The sequence below is a fragment of the Hirundo rustica genome, chromosome 3, assembly GCF_015227805.2.
Source record: "Hirundo rustica isolate bHirRus1 chromosome 3, bHirRus1.pri.v3, whole genome shotgun sequence".
In the NCBI taxonomy this organism is placed as follows: domain Eukaryota; kingdom Metazoa; phylum Chordata; class Aves; order Passeriformes; family Hirundinidae; genus Hirundo; species Hirundo rustica.
The window spans coordinates 57651858-57665590 of NC_053452.1; the positions used below are offsets into that span (position 1 = coordinate 57651858).

The following is a 13733-nucleotide window of genomic DNA, read 5'->3' on the forward strand; positions in this document are numbered from 1 at the left end:
AGCAGTGCAAAGGCCCTTTTACTTAATTAATTCTAAGGTTTAAACACTCACAACAAATTTTGTAGAAGCTAGTTCATTGTTCAGCCACAAGTTTGTTTTGCCTGCAACTCTAAGCTCTGTGTGTCTATTGTTGCTTGTGCAGGCTGAATTCCTAATGTAAAAAGAGTCTGCCCACTCAAATGCTTTCACGGGAACATAAGGGCCTCATGGTGAGGTTTGACAATGCAGCTGCACCAACTGAATGGCTCACAGCCACCAAAATGAGGCAGTATTAATGCTTCTTCTACCACCTTGCCTCTGCTTGTCCTCTGCACTGACTCAGGGACATCTGACCGCTCACTTGGCTGAGTTTACTGAACTGGTAGAGAAAGAATTCATCAGGAAAAAATAACGGTTTCTGTTGGTTTATCAATTGAGGCCAGATGAATACTGATAGAATGAAGAACAAGACACCTCTTTCAATGCAATCCAGTCATTTGACTGGTTCAGCCACCTTGTGGAGTGGACAGGTCACTCGTGAGTCAAACATGGTGACAGGACCACGGCGACAGGACTTGAGACAAAAGGCAGGGTAGAAGAAAAAGTACTTTTAGCTTACTACACACCCACTTTAAGATTTTTTAATACTGATATTAATAATAAAGTAGCATTCTTACCTTTAATTGGTAGTTTTTCCATTCATTAGCATAACTGCCAATTTACTAGCACATCATAATACAATAAACTGAGTATTTACTTACCTACAAATCCTTTCTCTCCAACTAATTTAAGAGCAATTTTATCTGCCAAAACAGAAGAATTTCCATGCGCAATGTTAGCAAAAGGTCCAGCGTGAACAAAAACTGGTGTTCCCTGGATGATAAAAAAATATATGTAAGTAATTCAATGTATAGACATCATGGTTTAACCCCAGTCAGCAACTAAGCCCCACACAGCTGATTACTCACTCCTCTGTCAGTGGGATGGGGGTGCAAATCAGAAGGGTTAAAGTAAGAATACTCATGGCTTGAGATAAAGACAATTTAATAGGTAAACAAAACACTGCACACACACAAGCAAAGCAAAACAAGGAATTCATTCCTGCTTCCCATGGGCAGGCAGGTAATCAGCCCAGGAAAGCAGGGCTCCATCATGTCCAATGGTTACTTGGGAAGACAACTGCCCTCACTCCAAATGTTCCCCCTTCCTCCTTCTTCCCAAAGTGCTGTTAGACATTTTAGGGGTTCTGGGTACATCTCAGGTGCTTGAGACCTCATTCACCTGCTTCCTTACTAGAAAAGTAATAAACAGTAGTGCAAACCCACACAACTTCCTCACCTCACCTTGTACTCGTTCATGTTTCATGTTCCCACAGCTCCAATACTGGGGTGTGCCATTCTGGCACACTCCTACAACAAGCACTAAATGCAGCACTGCAGATACACAAGTAAGAGAACAGCTCTGGCCCTACCCCAGCCCTGTGTGCTCCTGTTTTCCTCACTGGCTGCAGCAGCCATTCCTGTGCCAGCAGAGGAGCCAGCAGAAGCTAGGAGGGTCCAGAGTCAAGGGTTAAGGAGCTGGAGAGGAGATGACAAGGGACATGCAGTGGGATGCAGTGGGAATACTGACACAATGGAAAACGCATTCACTGCTGCTGGAAGCCCAGGTGCAGAGCTGAATTCTCCTGCACTAGACACCATACAAATACCCAAGGAAAATCAGCTCTGTAGATGAACCAATCTAAACCAGAGAAAGGAGAGGCAAGGAGTAAGCAAATTAGCTACGTATAGGGAATTTGTGAAGCAGTTCTCAGCTTCCCTCTTATATTTTTGGCAGGCATCCCAAGGAAAGGAGAAATCAGAAAATAAGCATCCTCAGAAAGGGATTAGGATTTGGTGAGATTACATTAACTTCTACTTTTTCTCAAAAACAGAATACACAATAAGACAGAAGAATGTCACTTAAGCTGTTTTACTACAAAATACTTAGACAAACAAATGCCCATTGTTGCATTTGTGCATGTTAATGTACCCAGTTGGTTAAAGAAAAGGTAAACAGATGATTTCACATTATTTCTATCAATGCTTTTCTCACGTTCTGTACCAGGAGCTACTGCCAAGCCTCAAAATTTCAGGCAACCTACCAGGCAACTTCCTGCAAGTTCTGACCAGCAACACCAGTCAAGGACAGTGTTCTATGGATCAGCTGCAGGGCACATCTAATAGTCCCCTGAACCACAGCTTGGAAACTATTAACCATAAAATACAAGTTGGTTCTTCCACCTCCCCAGGCACCAGTGTCTTAAGGAAACAATCTACATCAGAAAATCTCTGTTTCACTACTGTAATCTAAGTGGTGTTTCACAGAAAACATGGACATTTTAATAATGACAAGGAGTCGCATACAAAAATTATCTATCAACAAAAAGCATCTCTTCTTATTGGTTCCCTTAGAAGTGATAACATATAATTAACCGTTCTGCTCAGAAGAAAGACAAGTAACTTTTTAGTCACTGCCACATGCACACACATGGGTGGGGACTATTCTCCAGGAACAACACCATTAAGCTACAACTCAGATATCTAACTGCCTCGTACATGCTAGAGTAGAAACAGGAGCCAAAAAAGTAAATGAAGGAGAAATCTTGCCCTGTAACAAGAGAACTGGTGTAGAACCCCATAATCATAACACAGTGCTTACTTAGGGTTAGCTTTTTTTCTTGTTTTCTATCTGCTAATGGACACATACTCAATGTCACCTGAGATTTTATGCAGGTACACAAAAACTTAACATGAACTACATATGCCTTCAAAGCTTCTTATTTGGGCATCAGACTAATAGGTGCTATGCAAAATATGTTATCTTTATCCAAAAAAGCTTGTAACATGCAAAATCAAATGCAAGTAATTTTCACCAAACTAAGCTGAAGCTTTACTTCTACTTTAATCCAGTATTCACGCTTCTGGTATTCAAATAAGTAGGACCACAAATTTTCAGCTACCAGATTCAGATACATAAAATCCATTTATTCCAATTTGTCTTTTATTACTCAGTAAGACTGATTTTACTCTTCCAGTCCCTAATTTCTTGTGGCAAGCAAGAGGGCTGTTCTTCTTAGAGCCCAGAACTCACACTGGGCAGATGTGAGGCATGGACCCACAGCCGCAGCCAGTGTCTGGGCAGCCCAGCACACACTGCAGCAGTCACACAAGGAGAGGTGCCAGAAGGGTCTGCTCCTACACTCCCTGTGCTACTGTGTTTCCAAGAGTTCGTCCACGCAACATGAATAGGAAGGGAATGCGGACTGCAGGATCCAAAATCCTGAATATTGGAAGCCAGGAGGCTCCCATGACGAATTTGAAATCCAAACATACTACTAAATCACTGGCATAGACAGATGCTCCCCTGGAGCTCTGAAATCCACCAGAAGGAAAGGAAGAGAAATTGGATTTTTTTTTTTTTTTTTTTTTACAAGAGCAACCCCGGAACAAAAGTAAAGTCTAGGTAGTGAAGAGAGTGAACTCCAGCAGGACCTTGGGAGCCTCAGGCACACCCTGGAATAGGGACAACAATGTCTTCTCAGGCCAGCTTTAGTGACTGTGCCAGTCCATCTGTCCCACTTATTTTTGCCACTTATTTTTGCTACACTCTTAACAAACTATATGGAGAACCAAACAGTGGCACAGAGATGCATTCCGCTGACTGTTTTCAGTGCAGAAAATCTTACTATCCAAGTTTCAGTAAAAGAAAATAAACCCAGAATGTCAATAAATATCTGAAGTTATCTGGCCGCTAGAAGGATGTTTATAATACTTATTACCATCCTCCTCTCATCTTTACTGTGAGTGGCACTTCAAAAGTAACACAACAAACCACCCCAGTGCAGCCAGCCTGCAACTACAAAGGGTTGTCCCATAGAGCAGCTGCTCTGTTACGCGTGGTATAAATAAATGCTAAACATTAAGGGATCAGCCGACAAGAGAACAAATCTGTCATGAGAAACATGGATAAACACTATGAAATCATTATGCACATTCCAAACAAAGTAATCTCAATTCTACAGCACTGGATATAAGTAAGCTCCACTGAAGTCTGTGGTTACTGTAGATGGAGTGCCCTGTGTCTCCCATTTTCACAGTCATTCCTGCATATAAAACACTGTCAATCACTAACACTTTCAGGCAGAATTTCAAGCAAGTGGAAAGCAACCTACCAATACACCCCTTTAAAAACCAGCAAATTAAACCACACATCAATTCACATATGAAAAAAAGCACTGACATGAGTTGCCAGTTCAGTTCCACGCAGGACTGACATTTGCTCATTTTTCATTTATAACCTTCTAAGCCTCCTCTCCAGTGCATGCAGACATCCATATAAAGTTGGTGCAAATCTACCAAGCATGTTGATCTCCTCCCTTCTCACAGGCCCTTAGAAACAACTCCTCAGACTTCCATAGCTTAACACAATTCCCATCTACAGGCTCGTGGCCAGATCACAGAGTACAGCTGCACCGGCTACTTCTATCCGGCTACTATCTCTGCAATGGCTCCTTCCAGTCACTGCTACCCACAGACACTAGGACTTACAAATTGTGCCAAATCAACTGTCAGTCATCCAGATCTCCTGCCCTCCCTCATCCAGCAGTCTTTTTGCCATTCTCCAAAGTGATCTGGAAGACCTGCCTTGGTGAAGTTTCATCCCTAATTGCCAGATAGGTCCATGGCACATTCTGAGCTGTATTCATGTTCTCTGTAATCGTATAATTCTGTTTTTTCACCACCTGTGTGCTGTAGGATTTTTCCTAATTCTACTGTTGTCAAATCGTGGTGCTGTTGCTAAAGGTCCTTTCACTTTTATGAAGAATTTGCTCTCCCCTAAGGGATTAGGATTACGTTGCCCAATTACTACTGGTAGCCTCTTTGGCAACTTAAGATGCTAACTTTTGGCTGCTACTTATTAGGTTTATTTCAAGTGTAATGGAGGCTTCAGTTATCCTAATTTCTGATTTGCAATTCACACACTCATGAGAAAGATGGCATTACCTGTAGCAAAAGAAATACGATTACATCTACCACCCCAGGGTATATTAGGATTAGTTTGTCTTAAAATCTCTCATGCTACAGGGCTCTACACTCACAAGCGGCTCACTAGAGTACATTCAAGTGTGCAGGGCACAACATTCTCCTTGTTCTCCTCCTTTCTCTTTGTTTCTTTTTTTCTTTTTTAAACTGAAGCTATTAATAGCAGCACCTTTTACAGCTATTCAGATGAAGAATTAAAAATAATGAAGAGAGGTCAAGAGCAGCAACAGCACAGTCAGTAACAGAGTAGGCCATTGTATCCCCATGGGGGCCAACCCTGTCCTGGGGTGCATCAGGCACAGGATCACCAGCCGGGCAAGGGAGGGGATTGTCCCACTCTGCTCTGCGCTGGGGCAGCCCCACCGCCAGTGCTGGGGGCAGCTTTGGGAACCACAGTGTAAAAAAAGACATTGAGCCATCAGAGAGTATCCAAAGGAGGGAGACCTCACTGCAGTTAAAACTTCCTTGTGAGGGGAAGAGCAGGCACTGATCTCTTCTCTGTGGTGACCAATGACAGAGCCTGAGGGAATGGCCTGAAGTTGAGTCAGGGGAGGTTTATATTGAATATTAGGAAAGAATTCTTCACCCAGAAGGTGGCTGGCCACTAGAACAGGCTCCCCAGGGCAGTGATCACAGCATCAGCCTGACAGAGCTCATTTGGACAATGCTCTTGGGCTCATGGTGTGACTCTTAGGGTTGGTGCAGTGCAGCACCGGGAGCTGAACTTGGTGATCCTTGGGGATCACTTCCAACTCAGTAGGTTCTGTATTCTACATAAGAACAATGACACAGCCTTTCAAAAGGACATCAGCCAAAGCACAACACTGTCTTGGAAAATACTGAAACTGGGGCTCTCCATTTTTGGATAGGCGACTTCATACTATTCTGCAAGCCAACAAGTATCCAAAGGGTGACAAAAATTGATCTTCAAGACTCAGAGTGGAGCATGAAGTAGTCTTCTGAGCTGCTTTAGGTTGCTGTTTTAAAAATAACTTTGTGAAAAGAATTTAGGGGGAAAATGTATCTTTGGGTAATGTGGTCAGGGTCCTGCTAACAAGCAGTAGCGTTTGATGAAAGTTGGCAGATGTTTCAGCCATCGCATAGATTAGACTAGAAAAGAATACCACATAAAAGGCAGGAATTTTATTGCATAGAAATGTGAATAGAAAGAAATGCAGGGAAAAAATAAATGCATGCAAGTCCCAGAACCAAATGCCTATCGATCAAAAGAATCTCTTCTGACATTTATAATTTTCTTTCAGAACACTGCAACAAAACCACGGTATTTTCCAACAGATATGCAAAGTGCAAACAGAGTGATTAAACAGTTAGAATCAAAGCTATCTTGTCACCGGTGCTTAATACACACAATGTTATCCAAGTGGTGATTATAATACTGAGTTCTGGCTGTGACATTCTTATCCTATGTGACCTCCAGTTTCTGCTATTGGATGTAATATTAAAATTATCACACACACACATGTACATTCTTCATACAGCCACATGAAAGAACAGGTTTCTTTGCAGGGGAAAATAATTAAGATGGCTATAATGAAATGACATAGACTTAAATTCTGTTTTTCTAATATTCTCCAAGACTAGGAAGTTGTCCCCATCCAAACACAAAAGCAAAAAGGCAGTTATCACTTCAACATGCTGCAGAAAATGAGACATTTTTATCGGCTGGTAAATGCACTGGTATCTTTCTGCATTCTTCAACTTTTCGCCATATCAAGAATCATTGTGAAGTATTCTAGCTATGTAATTTTAATGGTCAAATGAAAATATAAACGGATTCTTCTCCAAGTGCATTTGTTTCCAAGCTGCTTCATTATTTTGTCGTTTTTCTTTCTCCTTCTCCCCTTGAATGTTGCTCATCAGTTTCCCATCAAAACATCAATATCAGACTGCCCAGGCACAAAGTTAGCTTGCGCTAATTCTACATTCTTTAAGCTTTCAAAAGAAAGCTCACTAGGGTAGGTGTAAAAGGTTCCTCTCATAGCCCATCAAAGTTTCATTTAGTCCATGAAGACACTTTGACAAGATAAGGTGGCTGGGGTCTTCTGAAAATGCATGAACAGCTGAAAGGACCCTACTGTGATTGTCAATGGCACAAACTATAATACAGATTAGTATGGCCACAGCAAAGAACCTTTTTTCCACACAAAATGCCAGGCTGTGGGAATCATCATGACAACATCCATATAAAAGAAATACACAAAAAGGACACTTTCTTGTAAGAACCAGGTGGGAAATAATAGTAAATCCGTGACTTAGAAAATGAACCTGCCTTCTATTGCACTCAGAAGCAGCTCAGCAATGCACTGCAGCTTCTTTGCACCACTAGGTAAAATTATGACTATAGCCAGATCTCAAAAAGGAAGAAAACCACCCAAAAGATATAAATGCAGATAGAGCTGAAGAGTTAACATAAACAAATGAATGTTTGCTAGAATGCCCTTACGGATCGGACCCTGGCTTGAACACCGAAAGTCAAGCACAGTTATTGAAGAGAAGCATGACCAGCACAATATGGAATCTGAAAGTTGGAGAAGGGCAGGCATCTTAAGCCATACTTACCTCTAATGTCTGCATTAGCGTGGGCTTAATTGCATCTTTCATCAAAACTGCCAAAGCACCAGTTACTCCCTAAAAGACAAGAGTCCACATTTTAAGGAAATCAGTTCTAAGGTGCAACATTTCCAATTTACACTTATAGTTAAAAACCCTTAAAGTTTAAAGCAGTATTACAGTGATGCATAAAGAATTTATTTAGATATTACCTCAAGACTTCTAAAATTCTGTATTTACAGTGTGTAAAAAACCAAAAATGATTTTATTTCAAATACACTTAAAACCCAACAGATAACTTCTTTGTCCTATTTCATGGAGAGATCAGAAGCAGAATTAAGTGATCAGCATGAGGATGTTCAAGCTAACAAAAGATGAAGTGTCAAAGACCACTGAGATCTGAGAAAGCAAGGAGGCAATAGCTTGCTAAAAACTGCCAAAAGAAATGACAGATGTATTTCTTTCATGACAGAATCAACAGCATAAATCAACAGCTAGCAACAACCAGAAAGGGTATTTTTCAAGAGTTGTACAAATATATACATAACAGATAAAGGATGAAAGTAGCCACAGAGTTTACTAGGGGCAGATAATGACTATATCATAAGATTAAAAGTTAGAGGTGCCTTACTGTGATGATGAGAGCACAAAAGGACCTGAGCAAACTGCTGCATTTTTGTTGTAAAAAGGTTTACTCCTCCCTAAAAATTTTGTTGAAGTATAAATTTCACACTGACTGACATTAAAATAAATAAAAGTCATGACAGCCCTCTACACCAAATTTCAATGCTCATTCTAGAAAAAAGATAAAGGCTATTTATTCATCACTATCACTATCAGACTATATGAAGAGTGCTATCTAGAAACTACCAACATATGTTCAAATTTATTCTTGAATTACTTTGATTTTGAGATGATGCATTTCGTTTTGAAAGAACTAGATCATGGTTCAAAAAAACCACAGCAGTATTATAAAGAGTGGCTCATAGACTTGCCAGAGAACACACACACAAAAAAAGAATTTAATATATTTTTGTATTGAAAAGAAACATGAAAACCAAACAAAAATCCCAGCTGCTGTAAATAGTTTAAAATGAAGATTGAAAAACATGGATACAATATCCAAGTTGCCTAAAGAGATGAAAAATAATATTCAAATAAAGAAAAGCAATAAAAATAGTGCCTTTATAATTTCCAACACAGCTTTTGTCAACTAACCCCAAATTTGAGCAAAGTCTGCATGAAAATTTTGACAGCAATAGATAAGAGACATAAAAGTGATTAAGTACAGTATTTTATGAAATCAAATTTTCTGAGCATCACATCTTAGCATAGACTTCAGAGGAAAATGACACAAAATATTTGGCCTTAGATAAAACTGAATTGAAACCAAAATAGTAAAACTGGCTTCTACTGATGCATAGCAAGTGTTTCCTTGGAGGACTGTGAAGGAGAGAGAAAAAGAAAATATTTCTCTTTGCACTCTGCATCTCCCACTATTCACAAAACCCAATGGAACCACAAAGATAAAATATGAGAAACTGATAGCAAAACAGCATAGTTTTTCATCTTCTGAATTAGACTGCTGTTTCTTAAGATGTTAATTTTAGAACCTAGGATTAAAATGCAAGGAAACATAAGTACTCCAGCGCTTTCAAAATGGGTGAGGCTCCACCACCTCCATAGAAACAGCCCAGTGTTATGTTGCTTATATACCCAAATACTCTCATTTCTAGAGAAGAAAAAAAAAATTAAAAAAACCAAATGCAAAACTTTACATCCAGTCCTTCAAGTGGTCAACAGCAAGAATAACTACCTGAGCAGCCACGATTAGTCCTACTGAAAAGAAGACTTGGGGGAAGAAGTGAAAAATAAAATCAGGACACTTCTCCCACAGCCTCCTCCCCTGCTCCTTCTAGATAATAACAGCTCAAATTCTGTCTCTTTTGTTTTCTGAAGTCTTCACCAATCTGATAAAAACCGTGAAGTAAAAAAAAAAAACTTCCTTTGCATTTTAATTTTTTGGGAGATATTACTTATGCATTATTTGGGAAATACTAGACACGCCTTCTGGACACAACGACTCATTTTATCTGAAGCTGAAAGCAAAGAAAAAAATAAATACTCCAACAGGTGTATCTTGTGTCCATCTGCCTCCCATGGTTCTTAACCAGGTTTGTTGTCAACAGCAGTCCTTAAAAGCTAAACAAACAATAAGGTTTTCATACCTATCTGACATGACTGTGAGAATGAAGTTTTCATTTCTTCGTATTTTCAATTCTCCAAGCATCTAATACACAATTTCTACAGCTCACTCCAAGTCCTGGATCTGATCCAAAAAGCTATTTAAGGAATCAGGTTCCTATTTCCAATTCAGAAAATGTAGATAAATGTGTTATAAAATAATTAGGGGCTTTGACACTTATGCAGCAATTAAGTTTGTGAGAGCCCAAGGTTCATTAGCTTTCCGCTACCTCACTGTCAGAGGAAAGGAACAGGGCTCTGAAACAATTGTATACAGATGTTCAACTTTTCTGGGTTCCTTCCTGGAACTGATCACAGGTATTCCTGAAAATAATGTTCCTTCCATTTATCCACCAGCCATCAGGGCAGGTACGCTCCCCAGGACAGCACAGATCACAGAGTACAAAATAAATTGTACTCATGACACAGGAAAGGCAAACTTAGATGAAAATCCAAAATACTTTCAAAGAAACTTCCAGTGGAGCAGTCTCTGAAGTCTGTCAAGACTGGAAATGAAAGCCAGCACCAGATGACAAGGGAAATGATTGAAAGTAACTACTATGAAATGAATAAATGCTACACAGACTGAGGGGAAGAGAAAAAACCCTTTCCTTTACAAGAAAAATAATGAAGTACTTGCAACTTCCCTTCAATTGAAACTATAGCGTCTAACAAAATAATAATACTTTCTGCATAATCTGAGAAGAACTGCAACTCCTTTTGTTTGAAGTGAACACTGTACACGTTTCTGGTGAACCAGAGAACAAAATCTCACTAGCTGACACATCATTTACATAAGTAAATAAGAAGCATGAAGCTATTTTTTTTTTTTTTTTGGTCCTGGAATTACTGAAAGCTAACAGTATGGCACAGAAGTAAGCTGAGAAGAAGTTTTATTTTAAAAAAATAGTGACATATTTATTTAATATTTTTCATATCTGTTGAAATACTGATCTAGGGCATATACACCGTTTTAGCTTTACATAAAAATATGGTATGTGTCCATCAGAATTCTACTTCACTGTAAAAGCCAAAAAGCAATTAAGTCTTCAAAATACTGAACAATGAGCACCACATTTTGGCAAAGAGTTCAACGTATTCCATTACAGAGGATAGACATTTAATCCATTACTCTTGTGGAAAGAGTCTTCTCAATTCATGAAATATTCAATTTATCTTTTTTCTATTATTCCTAGCCTGTCTTTGCATATGGTTTATATCTGCCAATGTGTATTTTAGGTTTTACTATTCTATTATGATAAATATATTGCATATAAAGTCAAAATTAAGAGCAATTGTATTTTTGTGAAGTATTTTGTGTGTACATCTGGACACAAATCACAGAGAAAGGTTTAGTGGCTTTGGTTCACATAGATTTCAAAGAACTAAAGGCTACTGTCAAATATTTAAACTTGCATAAATTCAATTTCTGTAGGATATAAATATGAACCTCAGAATTTTTTTTCAGTGATAGGTAGAATTGACCCATTATTCAGGTTGTGTGGTTATTTCTCATGATAAAGTTGCATTTAAATTTTCTTAGAACTTTATGCAATTGCAGTTCTTTGGGCTAAAATGTTCCATGTCAATGGAATATGATAGATTCAAGCTTTTAAATTTGATTTTGTTTTACAAAAATAGAAGTCAAAATCATTGAACCCAGATTGAGTGTATTCTAAAACCCTGTACAGTGTCTTTTCTTTGTTCAGGTGTCTTGAGATTTCTCCTTACTGAAATATAGAGTATTACCTCTTCACTAACTTGAAAGGAGGATGGAAATTCAGGAGCAGAATGGCTTCACATCAAACCTCCTGATGTGTGTGAAAATTTTCTCAAGAAATAATCCTGGGATTATATCAACACAGGCAGCACAAGCTGCAGGGGAAGAGGGGAAGAGTAGAGACTGCAGTTAAAGTCTAGAAACAGCAGGTTTAGTTGCAACCTGCTCAAACAGACTGACCATTGGTGGGAAGAAACCAGCAACAGAGATAAAATGCTACATGATAGAACAGAAATTTATCTTCTTCGTACATATGAATTATGACTTGCTATGATCTTTGATTATACTCCTCCGGCTGTCGTTTCCAGATTCAACTTTATACAGTAAACTTTCACCGGTGCAGTATGGCTATTGTTAAGCTTTCCCCCTTGTACAAAGTAAGCATTATTTAATCAGATACAGAAATCATAGAAATCCCAGTGCTAATTTCTTTTGACATTTTTTAAATCCCAACACTATAGCATGTGACTCCTTCAGCAATATTAGTAAGTCTTCAGAAATGAGCAATCGTTCCTGTTCTTCAAAAGAGAAACCTGCACACACAAGAATCAACCTCAAAAATATTCACCAATTTTGGATGCTCAACCTGGGACAAGACAAATAAATTCCTCCTGGTTCAAAGTTCTTGATGGAGTTTCACTCTTTTCATAAATTTCAGCTGTTTAGCTCCCCAGAACTAAACCAGACTGAGGAAACCATAACTCCTTATGTACTGTAAGAAACAGCTTGTGTGGATAGAGCATCACATGAAATTTTTGCAAAAAACACAGGAATAGAACTCTCAAACAGATGCTTTTACACCCTTAACCATGAAATCATATTCTTATTCCAATTGTTCTCATACTTGTTTTAAACACTGCACAACAAAAGAGGTAGGTAGGAGTTCCTGCATTTCACAATCACGATATGCACCCAAGACTTTCCTGTGCATGGTAGGGAGCACCTCCAGAAGAAAAAGAATGCAGCAGCATAGCTGCAGATGCTCATAACACATGTCCTTCAGACTGTGATGTTTTTTTCTCTTTCTGGGCAGTTTTTCTTTTGTATAATACAAAACACTGCTTAAAGAACAACTAGAAACATATGTTCAGCACAAGAAACACTATCAAATGATTGAGACACTAAGCATAGGAAGTTTGTTTTAAAAAAGGCCAAAGAAAACTGAATTAGTAACAGACATTTTGCTGAGCTCTACTTTCATTTTAGGGACATAGTGGAAAAGTTCTAAAATTCTTTTGCCCCTATTGAAAAGCCATTTCTTTCATTCATCAAGCTGATCGGCATTAAGTAGTTAGCAGGTCCAATGTTTTGCAGTGTTAATAAATAAAAATACCTTCATACAAAAGTAGTGTCAAAATTAAAATCACATATTTCAAATGCAGTTTTAATTCTAACACGAAATAATTTTAAAGGTTTCGCATATGCCTTATAATGTAACTTATTCCCCAGTCCCCTCCATTTCGCCAAGACAAAGTTACACAATTGAAAAGCAAAAGCAAAACTTCAGCAGCTGGAATATTAAATGCAGTTCTTCACGTCTCCTGCCTAATTGGGAGTAGATGATTTACTCTGAATGTTAACGATGACTGTACTAAGAAATTTTTAACCTTATCTTAATTTCATTCTTAAATCCAGGCACTCTAGATATCATGTTTTCATTTCTTTATTAAACTGCAATCCACTAAGGCTATGAAGGTGTTTCTGACTTGCGGATTTGCTATCTTTGCTGCCAAGGCAGGAATACTCATTGCCTTACTCATTCATTACTCAGTAAGTTTGAGCAGATGTTCACAATACAGGGAGAAACAGGAGAAAACATACAGAGCCCGTGTGACAGAGGCAGCCATCACCAATGGGCTGGCATTAGACCGCTCCTGGCATGCAGCTGATTACAAACATCAACTGGTAGCTTCTGGCTCACCAGAACCTGCCATACACAGCCATGTGTGAGCTTCCAAGCACTGCTCAATGACTCGTGGTCCGGATGCAAGGGATAGAATGCGATTTAAAGAAAAAACATACTGACTCTTTTTCAGAAGCTGAAGTAGGGAATGAGGAAACAGCAACTAATGAAG

General features: G+C 38.9%; 1 protein-coding gene across 2 annotated transcripts in view; it reads right to left on the reverse strand.

Annotated features, from left to right (window-relative positions):
- The window catches only part of MTHFD1L (methylenetetrahydrofolate dehydrogenase (NADP+ dependent) 1 like), a 145781-nt gene that overhangs the window by 87549 nt on the left and 44499 nt on the right, over positions 1-13733 (reverse strand). For both annotated transcript variants that reach the window (XM_040059706.2, XM_040059707.2), the window contains 2 exons: positions 7644-7712; positions 741-852 (listed from right to left, as the gene is read on the reverse strand). In XM_040059706.2, the coding sequence (XP_039915640.1) occupies positions 741-852; positions 7644-7712 (181 nt within the window). The remainder of the gene's footprint in view (positions 1-740; positions 853-7643; positions 7713-13733) is intronic.